The sequence below is a fragment of the Astyanax mexicanus genome, chromosome 2 (assembly GCF_023375975.1).
Source record: "Astyanax mexicanus isolate ESR-SI-001 chromosome 2, AstMex3_surface, whole genome shotgun sequence".
NCBI lineage: Eukaryota > Metazoa > Chordata > Actinopteri > Characiformes > Acestrorhamphidae > Astyanax > Astyanax mexicanus.
The window spans coordinates 18753232-18766295 of NC_064409.1; the positions used below are offsets into that span (position 1 = coordinate 18753232).

Genomic DNA, 13064 nt, shown 5'->3' on the forward strand with positions numbered 1-13064 from the left:
AAGCTTTTGAAATTGTCATCTCAAGGGATGAAATTTTAAATGCGGATTCAAACGGCAGAAGGCTGAGGACATAAAGTTGATTTAACGTTAAAATTTTAACATTTGCACAACCTTTTACATTAAATGATGTTTCAAGGTTGTTTTAAGACATTACTTCAACCACATTTAAACGTTGAAGGTCAGTTATGTGTCAGCTGGGTTGGGACTGGCAGGGTCCTGTGTCGAGCACTAGGTGCCCTTTTAAATTTCTCACCCCTGCTCACTGCGTATCACTCCAGTAGCAGCAGGTAGGCTAGGTTCAAGCCCCTTTCCCACTGCTCTCTACAGATGAAGGAAACCTATTGTTACCACACTGACTGACGTCTCTTAAGCCAGCTGTAACTTTACCCACCCGTCTCCACTTACCATCCGACAAAATGGAGGCCCCGGCAATGGCCCCGTCTCGCATCCCTCTCTCTGGCTGCTGATCTCTCTGTCCCGTCTGTCGACGGAGGAATGCACGTTTACGGCCATTAGCCATGACAAGTCATTATGGATTTTATGTGCCTGCTGAAATATGCCAGCTTCCCCTCCCCTTTTCTACTGCTGATAGCAGGGGGTGATCCAAACACCCCAAATGCCCCAACCTCCCCACTGCCCTCAGGCTTTGAAGTGCAGCAGTAAAGAGCAGCCAGGCTAATCTAGCTCAGCTGAAGATAAATTCCTACTAGTGGCATAAAGTGAGAGAAAGAGAGAGAGAGAATGAGAGTGAGAGAGAGGGGTAGAGAAAGTCTGGAATTTCAGAGTTAAGTGAAGAACATAAGGCTAAATGTATTAAAGCTGCCCTTGAGGAGCTCTTGGCCATGTGGCTTCACTTACTGAGCTCTGCTGCTATCTTTATTACCCATCACTATCACTTATGGACGACAGGTGCTCATCCTTCCTTTATTTTTCGTCACAAAACGACCAAAACAAGTCTCAATTAAAGCTTGGTACAACAACTGTGAGCCTACAACAGTGTTTAAGAACCTTTCAACTTTTTAACATAAGGTTACAATAATTCACAATGATTTTAATAAAAGTAACCGGTAATACATTTGATGAACAAAAGCTATGCTTTTTGAAATAACAAATGAATCTTAGTGATAATAATGGTAATAATTGCCTCTCTGATCCGAGGACCACTGGTTTAAATTAAGCTCTTGCTGTTAGCCATCAGCAACCAGAGTCAGAGAGAGCATAATGTGCCATGCTGTTTCTTTCTGGGTGGGTAGATGGTGCCCACTCCCCTCAGTACTCCCATTGTGATGCTGGCTGGCACAGACGTCCGTTAGCTGATGTATCACAGATGGAGATCTGGTGCTTTCCTCTGAGTCTGTTGGCTGCCTATTGATTAAGCACTGGCAGCAGTTGGAAAAGAAGCAGAGACTTGCTTCATCATGTAGTAACTTAAAAGTGTTAAACAAACCCAAAATACTCTGTACTAAAGCATTTAGTTGCTCTTATCTGTGGTTTTGTTAACTTGTGGTTTCTGAGGCTGGTAACTCTGATGAACTTATCCTGTGCAACAGAGGTAACTCTTGGTCTTTCTTTCCTGGGGCGGTCCTGATGAGAGCCAGTTCCATCACATAATTTTTGATGGTCTTTGCGACTGCACAATTTTTTGTACAGACTGATCTTCTGATCTTCATTTCTTAAAGTAAGGGAAGAAGAAATTCAAGTAATTAACTCTTGACAAGTTCAGCACAGCTATTAACTGAAAGACATTCCAGGTGACTCTCCCTCATAACGCTAATTGAAAAGATATCAAGATGTGCAAAACTGTCATTAATGAAAAGATGCATAGTTTGAAGAATCTAAAATATAAAACATTCTGGTTTGTTTATCACTTTTTTATTTCCTAAAAATTTCCATATGTGTCATAGTTTAAACATTTTAAAATAGTAATAAAAAAAACAATGACCTAGTGTCCTAACTTTTAACTTGTACTGTATATACAATTTGTTTTCTTTTAGCTATGAAACAGCTTGTTTTGATGTTATTACTGTTTAATGTCACAAAAATTCCCACTGCTCTGATGAGTCAGAATAAAACATCAAAACCAGTGATGGCATAGAAAAAGTAATCTGATTACTGATTACCACTTTAAAAAGTAACTTAGTGGATTACTTATGGATTACTTAATTCTAAAAAGCAACTAAGTTACTTTTAGGTTGCTTTTAAGTTATTTCTCCCTCAATACAACAATTTTATCAAATCTAACTTTATCAAAAGCATTGCTTCACCAATGGGACTTGTTCTGCAAGTGTGCTGCTGTGAATCCAAACATTTCTTCAAATTTTACATTGTGTTTTTGAAGCTAATATATATATATATATATATATGTATCATGTAAAAGGAATTATTGTAATATTTGGTACATAATCCCTTTAGGATGAAAGAGTTAAGAAAATGTACAGTATGGGCTCTATAATGCAGTACAAGCTGTCAGAAAGCCAGTAAAATACCCCAAATGAAAAATTGTGACTGTGTGTGTGGGGCTGTGGATACGGCTGGTACTGGAAGCCCTCGCTGGGCTGGTGTCCGAGCTTGCGGAGGTTAAGTGTCTGGAGTTTCATGTTTGACCCCTCTGTGATACCCAGACTGCAGTCTGCACAATCGGCCGGCCTCCCTTATCCCTGAGGGGGATTAGGCTGGAGCTGCTGGTCCTCTGTCTGTCCGGAGCTGAACACAATGCACTGCCAGGCACTGGAGCATACAGTGAAACACACTCTACTAATACACACACACACGTCACTGTTTTACCTTATATAGCAACAAACACAGTCACTCTCTAAACCCATACTGACACTGTCAATACATATACATGGATTATAAATACAAGCCGATCATTCATAATATTACCATGGTAATGGATCAGATACAGCAGTGCTGCTGGAGTTTTTAAACACTTTGTTCACTTACTGTCTATCACTCTATTAGACACTCCTACCTTTAGCTGATCCACCTTGTAGATGAAGTAAAGTCAGAGACAGAAGTTCTGAATCTGTTGCTGCTCAGTTACGTGTTGGTCATCCTCTGGTCCTTCATCAGTGCCCACAGGACACTTGCAGCCCATAGAACGTGGGTCACAGGACACTGTTTGCTGGATTTTTCTGTTTTTCTGACGTGTTTAAAACTCCAACAGCACTGCTGTATCTAATCCACTCATATCAGAACAACACAAACTAATACAGTAACAAACATCATGTCAGTACAGTCATTGCAAATCTCTCACTGTACTGGATGTAGATATGCCTTGCAATATTATATTACAAATAAATAAACAAACAAGTACATACAAAATAAGGTATAGTATAGCATTTGCCTTAGAAAGCTTATGACGGTGACTGACAGTGTCTACCGATCAGACAACTTTGGCAGAAATCACATCCAAATGCAATGCAAAATATCCCACGGATACACATTCCACAGGTCAGTGTAGCGTTCTTTAGCTTTTATGGCACAGAGCAAAAGTCATGGCACATGCCACTAGAGTTCCTGTCCCATGACTTCTGGCATGTCAGTGTAAACAGGTAAAACTCAATGTTCCACAAAATAACATGAACAACACAAAAGAGCTAGAAAATTCCAAAGTGGTTTTAATTTCATAGTTGCAATCATTATCCAGTGTTTGAAAAACATAAAAAATAAATATACATTTTTTTACAAGAATTCCAGTGTTTTTTTTTTTCCTTTTTTTTTGGTGGGGAAAAACAGGAGTAGTTCCAACACTGGAGTGGCTATCACAGAGAGGAGGCGGGGCATAGGGTGGGATTAGAAGGCCTCTGAGTTTGAACATAAAGAGCTCGTGATAAAAATGGCATAGACATTCATTCATATTTTCACTGTAAGAAATTGTAGGGCTCCTCTCTTTTCACATTTTATAATTTACTCTTTATTCTTTTATAAAAATAGCTCACCTTTGTGTGTGTTTTTTTTAACAGTCTTATCTGAGGAGGCGTGAACCAGCGGGCTTTGGAACGTCTGAAAACCACACTGTGTAGAGTGTAGTGTGTGATCAAAATAAGGCACCACAGTGACCGTCAATCAAGTACAAAAAAAATACAGCATCATGATTTTTTTTTGTTTTTGCCCAGGATAATCTCTTGAATATGTTGTTATAAAAAAAATCATTATAAAAATGTGCCTGAAGTCTGGAAACAAAAAAAATACAAAATAGAGATATCTACATAACAATGGTTAAAATCACAACAGAGAAACCAACACAGGACCTCCTCTGGAGGGATGAGTTGACCGAATCCAGCACATGCAGTTCATGAATTGTCTTTTTATTGTCCTTTTTTGCCTTTTTTCCAGCACACATTCCTTTGTGTTTATTAAAAAGTCAAGAGTATTTTTCCACCCGTTCAGAGCAGATACACTGTAAGTACTAGTGGTAACATCCAACATCACATTCCTGCAGTTCTCCAGCTCCAGCTCCAGATCCTGCTCCAGCCTGCTGCTGTGGCCGTGACTTTCCTGGTTTGGGACATGCAGAGCTGAGGCATTGTGTGAGATGTAGTCTTTTCTACCTCCTGCAGCATATGATTTTGGCACGGTCCATTCTTACTGCCCCCTTCTCCTCTTAAGGCGCCATCCAATACATTCCCTTTTTCTTAAAATTCCTATGTAGAGCAGCCAGATGTCTGCAGTAATACTGTCCTCCATTGGAGTGTAGGCCACTGGGGTGACGAGAGAGAGAAGGAGTGAGAGAGTTAAGAGGGCGAGAAGGAGAGATGTCCAATGAATGGTCCAATGAATGGTCCAATGAATGGTCTATGTTCCTTCGAGGAGTTCATCCACCTCTCCTCTTCTCCTGTTCTCCTTGCTCTTCTTCCCATCTTCACGTCATGAAGGACGGCCGTCGTGTCGCTCTCACGTAGAAAGAGCCTCCTGCTGCTTCCTGCTGGGTCAGATTGAGGTTTCATTACTGCCGCTGTGATGAAAGAAGAAAAAAAAGGGAACGAGGGAAGAGGGAGAAGAAGGAGAGAGGGAGGGAGGGAGTGACAGAAAAGAAAAGGAGGGATTGGTGACATGCTGGTTAGGTGGGTTTTCAGGCAGGGCTTCAGGCAAACAGAACAATGATAAACCATGCCTGCGTGCAAGTGAACACAATGATTCCAGTTCCAGAGTTTAACAGTATGACTGTCCCCGACTGTCCTTGTATTATCTTGGTCCATCTAGAACTACACTTCCTCATCACAAAATGCATCACAATCAGCCTACTAACAAATGCTTCTTTTGAAACTCACGAACGAATAGAATGTAATTAGACACCTCAACACGCTTAGAGGAGAACATTAACTGCCAATTCATTTACAGCATCTAACAGACTGGAATGTTTTTTCAATACAGCACCTTGCTCAAACTCAAATAATTCATGTGGCCTTGCCATGAGCATGCTGCCCGGTGTTCATTCTCTTATACAAGACAACATCTAACAATGTATACAATGCACACAGACTATATTTCAAAATAATCTTTAGGTAAACTATATAAACTACATATGCTTATTCATTGTTTCTTCTGAAATCAAGACTATCTCTGCTGTTTTTTTATTTTTTTGAGAACGGCTGTGAGGATTTGATAGCACTCAGCAACATGAGCCTCATCCCAACTTACTAGCTCACTCCAAAAGTAGTAGGTAGAGCTTAATCATTCCAAAAAAACACAGTTAAACTTCTCCACAGTTAATGCTGAGGGGACTTTATACCCCTCCAGACTATATCATATATATGGCAGTTCATCTCAACAGGGACTACACAAGCTGTGTGTTGTGGAAATTGCGATTGGGGAAACTTAAATTAGCCTAATGCATTAATTTGAAAGGGTGTCAACAGACATTTAGACATACAGCATAGTGTTCCTCCGACGAATTGAATACTATTGTATCTATGATCATTTTTAGACTTTGTAACACTACAAAAACACTGCAAATACATTATTTATAGTGCAATTATTGGACTATATCACACAACAACAAAAAGCTGAGGGGACAGCCCGTGTAAACAGTGCTCAGTTTAAATCCACAACACATGCAGGTCACTATTAGAAGGGTGCACAATTAATAGACGTGTGTCAACAGTGAATTCCCATTCCCCATTCTCCCAGAGAGATTCACTCTTTTATGTTTTGTTCCCACAAACATAAAAGACATGGATTAAAAAAAAAATGTGAGGTCACATTTTTAGAGGTCACGTGACTACTTACTCTGAATCTGACTGGTTTCCACCGTTAACGGTGCCGCTCCGCAGGTTCATGGCCACTCCGTTCTGCTGCTCCCTGGGCGGGACGGCTGGTCGATGGGGGTTTTTGATGATGACGTTGTGACTGTTGCCCCCATCGTTGGAGGCTACTGAGGGGGTCCGTGAGGAGATGGTGGGGGGGTTATAGTCTGAAAGCTTTTCTCTGAGTTTGTTCTTCATGTTTTTGTCCGTAAGTGGAGGAGGGTATGTGATCTTATTTTTCAGTATGCCTGCAAAGAGAGAGGAGAGATACAACACGGCATTAATGGAAAGTTTTGGTTGTAAAATCTGATTGACTGAGCCACTTTGAAGTCAAATAAGTTTAATTTTGTATTAAGGTTGTTTAGCAACCATGACCAAGATTTAACAAACTACACTTTTGTAATTGTGATTATCATTGTTATTTAAAAAAAAATATTATTTGCTGTCCCAGAATTGTTAGAAGCCATTCAAGACATTTTTTTAATTAACGTATTTTAATTACGAGAATATAAGGCACACTATCAATAAATGTCCATTTTCTGGTCTACTTTCATACAAAATTATTATGAGACACATTATGCAACACTAGTAAGGAACAGGGGCGTCGCCATGTTTTCCTTCTAATTCAGCAGGTCTTTCTGCTGGGTGAAGGTACCCTGAGAGTTCCAATAAGCCAGGGCGATATTATGTTTTAACACGATAAATGTGTAGACTACAGTGCAATAATACTCTCCTCTGAACAGCGAAAGAGCTAGCTCAGTTAGCAGGTAATGCTAATGCTGCTCTAGCAAAGCTAGTTGGGGTTAGAAGCAGACTACAGTCTGCTAATACTCACCTCTGAACGGCAAAGGAGTTACTAACGCGGTTAGCCGCTAATGCTGCTTCAGCAGTGCTAGACAGGATTGGCAGCAGGCTACAGTCCAATATACTCGCCTCTAAATGGCCAAAGAGCTAGCAGTTAGCGCGATTAGTAGCAAATGCTAATACTGCTGGAGAACTAAACTGAAACTCCTGTATAACACTGTACTTCAGTGGAGTAGCTTTACTGCTCCTTAAAACCTGACTAGTAGAATAAGGCACATTGGATTATATAGCGCATTGTCGATTTTGGGGAAAATTTAATTATTTTAAGTGCGCCTTATAGTGCATATATTGATCCATATCATGTTGTGTTTCAATGCTATGAGTTTTCCCTAAATTACCTCGTCTTGCTTTGCTTAATACCTGCATAATGATACATATCACACCGCCAGGCTTTGACAATGTTTTTTAAATTCTAATCATTAATATACATTTTTAATTTAAACAAACTGGGTATCCTGTTATGGCCAGAATTGGGTGTGTGTATTGTGTTTGTGCTTGTAATATGATATTAAAAATACTGTAATAAAGTGACAGAAGTTAATCCATCCACATCCACATACATTGCCTACAGTAACTCACAACTGATTATACAGCACAACACAACACAACACAAATAACCTGGATTACCAGTACTATCAGCACCACCCCTCTTTCTCTTACCCTTCCTCTGCTCCGGCTGGTGGTTGCTGTTGGTCTGACTGGGTGGTGCTCCGTCTCTGGCTGGTGGGTCTTTGTCCTGGGGTGGTTCTCCTATGTGGTTCAGCTTATTCTCCTGATGGAGCTCTACGTTCACTTTAGTCTCCACCCTCAGTCGCTCTGCACCTCCAGCCTCCTCACTGTCGCTGGCCGTGGTGGCCTCAGTGGGCCAGTACGGCTTCACGTGATTGGACACTGTGTCCACTGGATTGTATAGAAGAAGAATAACAGATCAGAACATCAGAAGTCTACATATGAGTTCATTAATGTTGTTAAAAGTTTGGAATTAATAACATAATATTAATACAAATGAAATTCAGTCACTTAATTTTTTAAACTTTTTTTTAAAATAATCTATTTAACTATTTTTATATAAACTATGAAAATACAATAAACTAGGCTTTAACTTATCAGTAGGATATTAGATTGTAAAACAATAAGGAAATGCATTGTAAATGATTCTAGAATTACTCAATATGTATATTATCAAAAAAATCCATCAATAGAACAGAAAAAGAAAAAGAAAATTGTTTTTGTAAAAATACATATTTAGGGTATATTATCTAGGTCTATGTTGTGGTAAATTCTTGTTATCCTGAAATGATATGAATAGATTTTAAATAATATAAATAAAAATAAAAGTATAAAATACCTATAATTATTTACCTATATTATTATACTTTCATTGAGCTATGTACTTCTTAAATTACATTTATAAAAATATTAAAATAAAAATAATTGCTAACATATATTAACAAAATAAGATCTCACAAATGACTGAAAAAAAAAACATATTATTTGAACATATATAAATATAAAATTAGGTGAAATATTATATGGAATAGGCATTTTAATTTCTGGACATTGTATTCGAACATATCCTAATAGGTATTAGATAAAAATATGAAGAATACTATACATCTATTTATTTAACACATCACAACAACAGTAAAGCTCCACATGTCATTTATCATTTAATTGAATAATCCAGATTTTTTTTACCTTTACCTTTTGGAGTGCTGTGCAGTGGCTGCCGCTCGTTGTTCCACTTGGGCTTCATGTGGACGTCTTCATCGTCCTCGCTGTCGGAGGAGTGTGAGGAGGCGTAGGAGCTGCTGTGCTCGTCTACAGAGAGCTCACTGTCCGAGTCAGAGTCTGATAAATACATAAAAACACAACTATTACTATTACTGTATCAGCTGTTTGTTATTAATAAGTATTGTTAAGTATTATTCCATTACTGTGGCACAGTCTTTCCTGTCAGATTGAGATAAATAAAAATTTTAAATTAATGGCAAAAGGGCTAAAAGCAGGTTATGGTTCAGTACCGTCTGCCTTGGTGCCGTTGCGGTGGAACAGAGGGGCGTCAATGTCTGTAAGTCCTTTAGCTGTTCCTGAGGAGACGCAAGGTTTCTGTCCTGACTCATCTCTGTGAAGGAAGAATTAACCAGAAAAATGAGGCATTCAGGTCAAGACAGTTTTAGGTTGTAAAGGTAAGGAATATTATAAAAATCCCAATGAGTTAATAAAATGTCTAATAAACATATAATTACATAATTCAGGATATTGTAAATCTATCATCATTTTCCCACCACATTATGCACTAACATTATGTATTAAACTCATTCAACCAAAATAAAAGTCTGGTTCATTACTACATTCATATTACCAGCCTCTTTAATCAATTTCTTGCTAAAATGAGATCTGGTTAAACTACCTGTATCTGTCCTAAATTTCATAAAATCTGTACTTGTGCTCCCAGCACTAAATGTGGATATAAGAAGCCTGTCTTTTTGCATAGACAGTTCTGGCCATAAGCAGTTGATGACAATCATTACCACCCACTGCACTGTCCTCAGTGGGTGGTAATGTCCTTTATGATAAATTCCTGTTAAACTCATAAGATAACACCTCACAACTTATAAACGTTTGGGCGTTCTCTACTCTGCCTTGAGGTAACACTTCATGGTCAATACAGGGTACCAGTCAAAAGTTTGGACACCATCTGATTCAATGGTTTTCTTTAATTATTTTTTTTCTACATCATACATTAATATTAAAGACATAAAAATAATTATGGGACACATATGGAATTAACCTAAACCTGACCTAAACCTGATCAACTGAGATGGTGATTTGGGATGAGCAAGAGCTTCACTGCGTAAGGGAAAAGCAGCAACTATTGTTTAGCACCCCCAAGAACTCCTTCAAGACGCAGAGAAAATTACTCCAGGTGACTCTCCCTCATGAAGACACTGAGATTAAAATACCAAGAGCAGTGCAGTACAGATCTGTCCTCAAAGATCAATGTGTTGCTTAGAAGAATCTAAGGTATAAAACATATTTTGGTTTGTTTAACAGTTTTTGTTTACAAAATAATTCCATGTGTTCCTGTATAGCTTTAATAAATTAAATATTACATTTACAATGTAAAAAAAAACATAAAAAAGTGGTACTGTGCATTCTGCTGTCCCAGGATTTCCACATGTATGAATAATTTACCATTTGCATGTTTTAATCAAGTTTTCATAGGGTTTGAAGAGGTTAACCTCACTAGCATAAGAACACTGAACTACCTCACTACTAAAGCCACTGCCAATTTTCCGTCTCCTCCACCTGTTTCTATAGCTGATGTACAGATGCAGGCTCATGCAGCCCAGTTGGCAGCAGTGCCAGACTGAGACCGGGGGGCAAAACAAAATAAGCGCTTGTGAGTGTCTGACTGACTGCATGAGGCTAATAAAGTTCCCTCAATAATCTGACACTACTGAGCACAAATTCCAGCCATCCCTATTGGCAATTTCCCCTTGACGGTATGAAGCTGCAGCAGCAGGAGGAGTGAGTACTGACGCCTGATGACTGATGTGTTAGCTAGAGGCGCTCGCGCTGCATGCCCCAGTCTGTTCTGATGGGCTCAAATGTTCTCCAACACTCCAACCATGCGTGAGCTCTGCTCATCTGCAGTGTCAGTATCGGCTCCGTAGTGTAATTAACACACCAGTGCAGAGAGGAGATACTCAGATATACGGCCGAAGGGGAGCTCTGTCACAGTTTAAAATGAGACCATAATAGAACGATATTCAGGTTTGATCTTTGAGTTTAATTCTAAATTGGTGACATGATTATATATGTGTGTGTATGTATGTGTGTGTGTATGTGTGTTTGCACATATGTGCAGCACTTTAGCGCAGCAAAGCTGAGCCATGCGCGAGAGCCATGCACCGCCGTGTTAAAGAGACACCAGTAGAATATAGATATAGAACACAGTAATTAGACACCAGGAAGAGATATTAGACAGTATGAGAGACAGTGAGCAAAAGATTAACTGAAGGTGAGACATTGATAGAAATTTGACAGTAGGTGAGACAGTGAAAAAGAGATAAGACATTAGAAGAAACAGTGAGAGAGATTAGACAGTAGGAGAGACAGTGAGACATGTTAGACTGTAGCAGAGACAGTGAGAGAGATTAGACATTAGAAGAGACAGTGAGAGAGATTAGACAGTAGGAGAGACAGTGAAACATGTTAGACTGTAGGAGAGACAGTGAGAGAGATTAGACATTAGAAGAGACAGTAAGAGAGATTAGACAGTAGGAGAGACAGTGAGAGATGTTAGACTGTAGGAGAGACAGTGAGAGATGTTAGACTGTAGGAGAGACAGTGAGAGAGATTAGACCGGTAAGACAGTAAAAGAGAGATTAGACCGGTGAGACAGTAAAAGAGAGATTAAACAGTAGGAGAGACAGTGAGAGATGTTAGACAGTAGGAGAGACAGTTAGAGAGATTAGACTGTAGGTGAGGCAGTGAGAAAGAGTAGACTGTAGGTGGTACATTGAGAGTAATTAGACAGTAAGAGAGACACTGGGAGAGATTAAACAGTAGAGACGGTGAGAGAGAGATTTTACAATAGGAGAGACAGTGAGAGATGTAAAACTGTAGCAGACACAGTGAGAGAGATTAGACCGGTGAGACAGTGAGAGAGAGATTAGACTGTAGCAGAGACAGTGAGAGATGTTAGACTGTAGGTAGGACATTGAGAGCGTTTAGACAGTAAGAGAGACACTGAGGGAGACTAAAAAGTAGAGACAGTGAGAGAGAAATTAGACAGTAGGTGAGACAGTGAGAAAGAGTAGACTGTAGGTGGGACATTGAGAGTGATTAGACAGTAAGAGAGACACTGGGAGAGATTAAACAGTAGAGACAGTGAGAGAGAGATTAGAAGGTAGGTGAGACAGTGAGGAAGAGTAGACTGTAGGTGGGACATTGAGAGTGATTAGACAGTATGAGAGACACTAAGAGAGATTAAGTGAGACATTGAGGGAGACTAGACTATAAGAGAGATAGTGAGAAAAAAAGATAGGAGAGAAAGTGAGAGAGAAATTAGAAAGTAGCTGAGACAGTGACAAATATCGGACAGTAGGTGCGACAGAGAGGTTAGACAGTAGAAGAGACCGTGAGAGTGAAGAAAGGTGTAGCAGGGCCATGCACCCAGCAGCCAGTTACCTGAAGGCGTAAGCAAGGTAGCCGCTGTGGCTCTTGGCTGACCTGATGGTGCTCTCCAGAGATACAGTAGACTCGCCGATAGCTGAACGGAACAGAGTGCCGTCCTCCGTGTATGTATTATTACAATTCAGAGAACGCTGTGAGAGAGAGAGAGAGAGACAGGGTGATTAAAGAAAGCCTAATGGCTGACATGTGTATCTACACTTCATTACCTGAGATACTGAATAATATATTAGAACAGTACCGTAATAATCCCCATCAGTCTAATCATATCTGTACCATGTGCTCAAATAACACAGATAATAATCACAATGGCCAGGACTCTGTTAGAACTTAAAAGCTGCTTGTGCTTCAATATCCAATAAGAATTAGCTTCCAGCTCCCCACACTTACAGTGAGCAGAGAGGCCCGGGTGGTGCTGGACTCGTCTGGTAGTGGTTTCTTTCCTGTGAACACCATCTTCAGATTCTTCCTCACTTCTTTACTCAGCACACAGTGGAAGAAGAATATCAAAATTCCCTAAAAAAAAACAGAGCCAGGCGCTGTGTAAATGAATGGGTAATTCAAATATACAATAACAAGGGACTTGCTTATATTTATGTATTTATTCCATTTAATATTTATGACTAATCTGAATAAATTTAGTAAATCGCTAATTAGAAATTAGAAATATGAGTCATATAATACATGAAATTAATTATAACAAAGGTTTTATTAAATTGTTAGTACAATACCATTGATTTCACACATAAT

At 39.3% G+C, this 13064-nt stretch overlaps 1 protein-coding gene across 10 annotated transcripts in view; it reads right to left on the bottom strand.

Annotated features, from left to right (window-relative positions):
* Positions 1 to 3600: 3600 nt before the first annotated feature.
* The window catches only part of celsr1a (cadherin EGF LAG seven-pass G-type receptor 1a), a 140268-nt gene continuing 130804 nt past the window's right edge, over positions 3601 to 13064 (bottom strand). For 2 of the 10 annotated variants that reach the window (XM_022671340.2, XM_022671335.2), the window contains 7 exons: positions 12705 to 12830; positions 12312 to 12448; positions 9137 to 9237; positions 8811 to 8963; positions 7773 to 8012; positions 6232 to 6496; positions 3601 to 4927 (listed from right to left, as the gene is read on the bottom strand). In XM_022671340.2, coding sequence (XP_022527061.2) covers positions 4897 to 4927; positions 6232 to 6496; positions 7773 to 8012; positions 8811 to 8963; positions 9137 to 9237; positions 12312 to 12448; positions 12705 to 12830 — 1053 coding nt within the window. In that variant the 3' untranslated portion in view covers positions 3601 to 4896. Of the gene's footprint in view, positions 4958 to 6231; positions 6497 to 7772; positions 8013 to 8810; positions 8964 to 9136; positions 9238 to 12311; positions 12449 to 12704; positions 12831 to 13064 lie in introns of all 10 variants that reach the window. The other 8 variants (XM_022671337.2, XM_022671341.2, XM_022671339.2 and 5 more) reach the window with 7 other exon arrangements.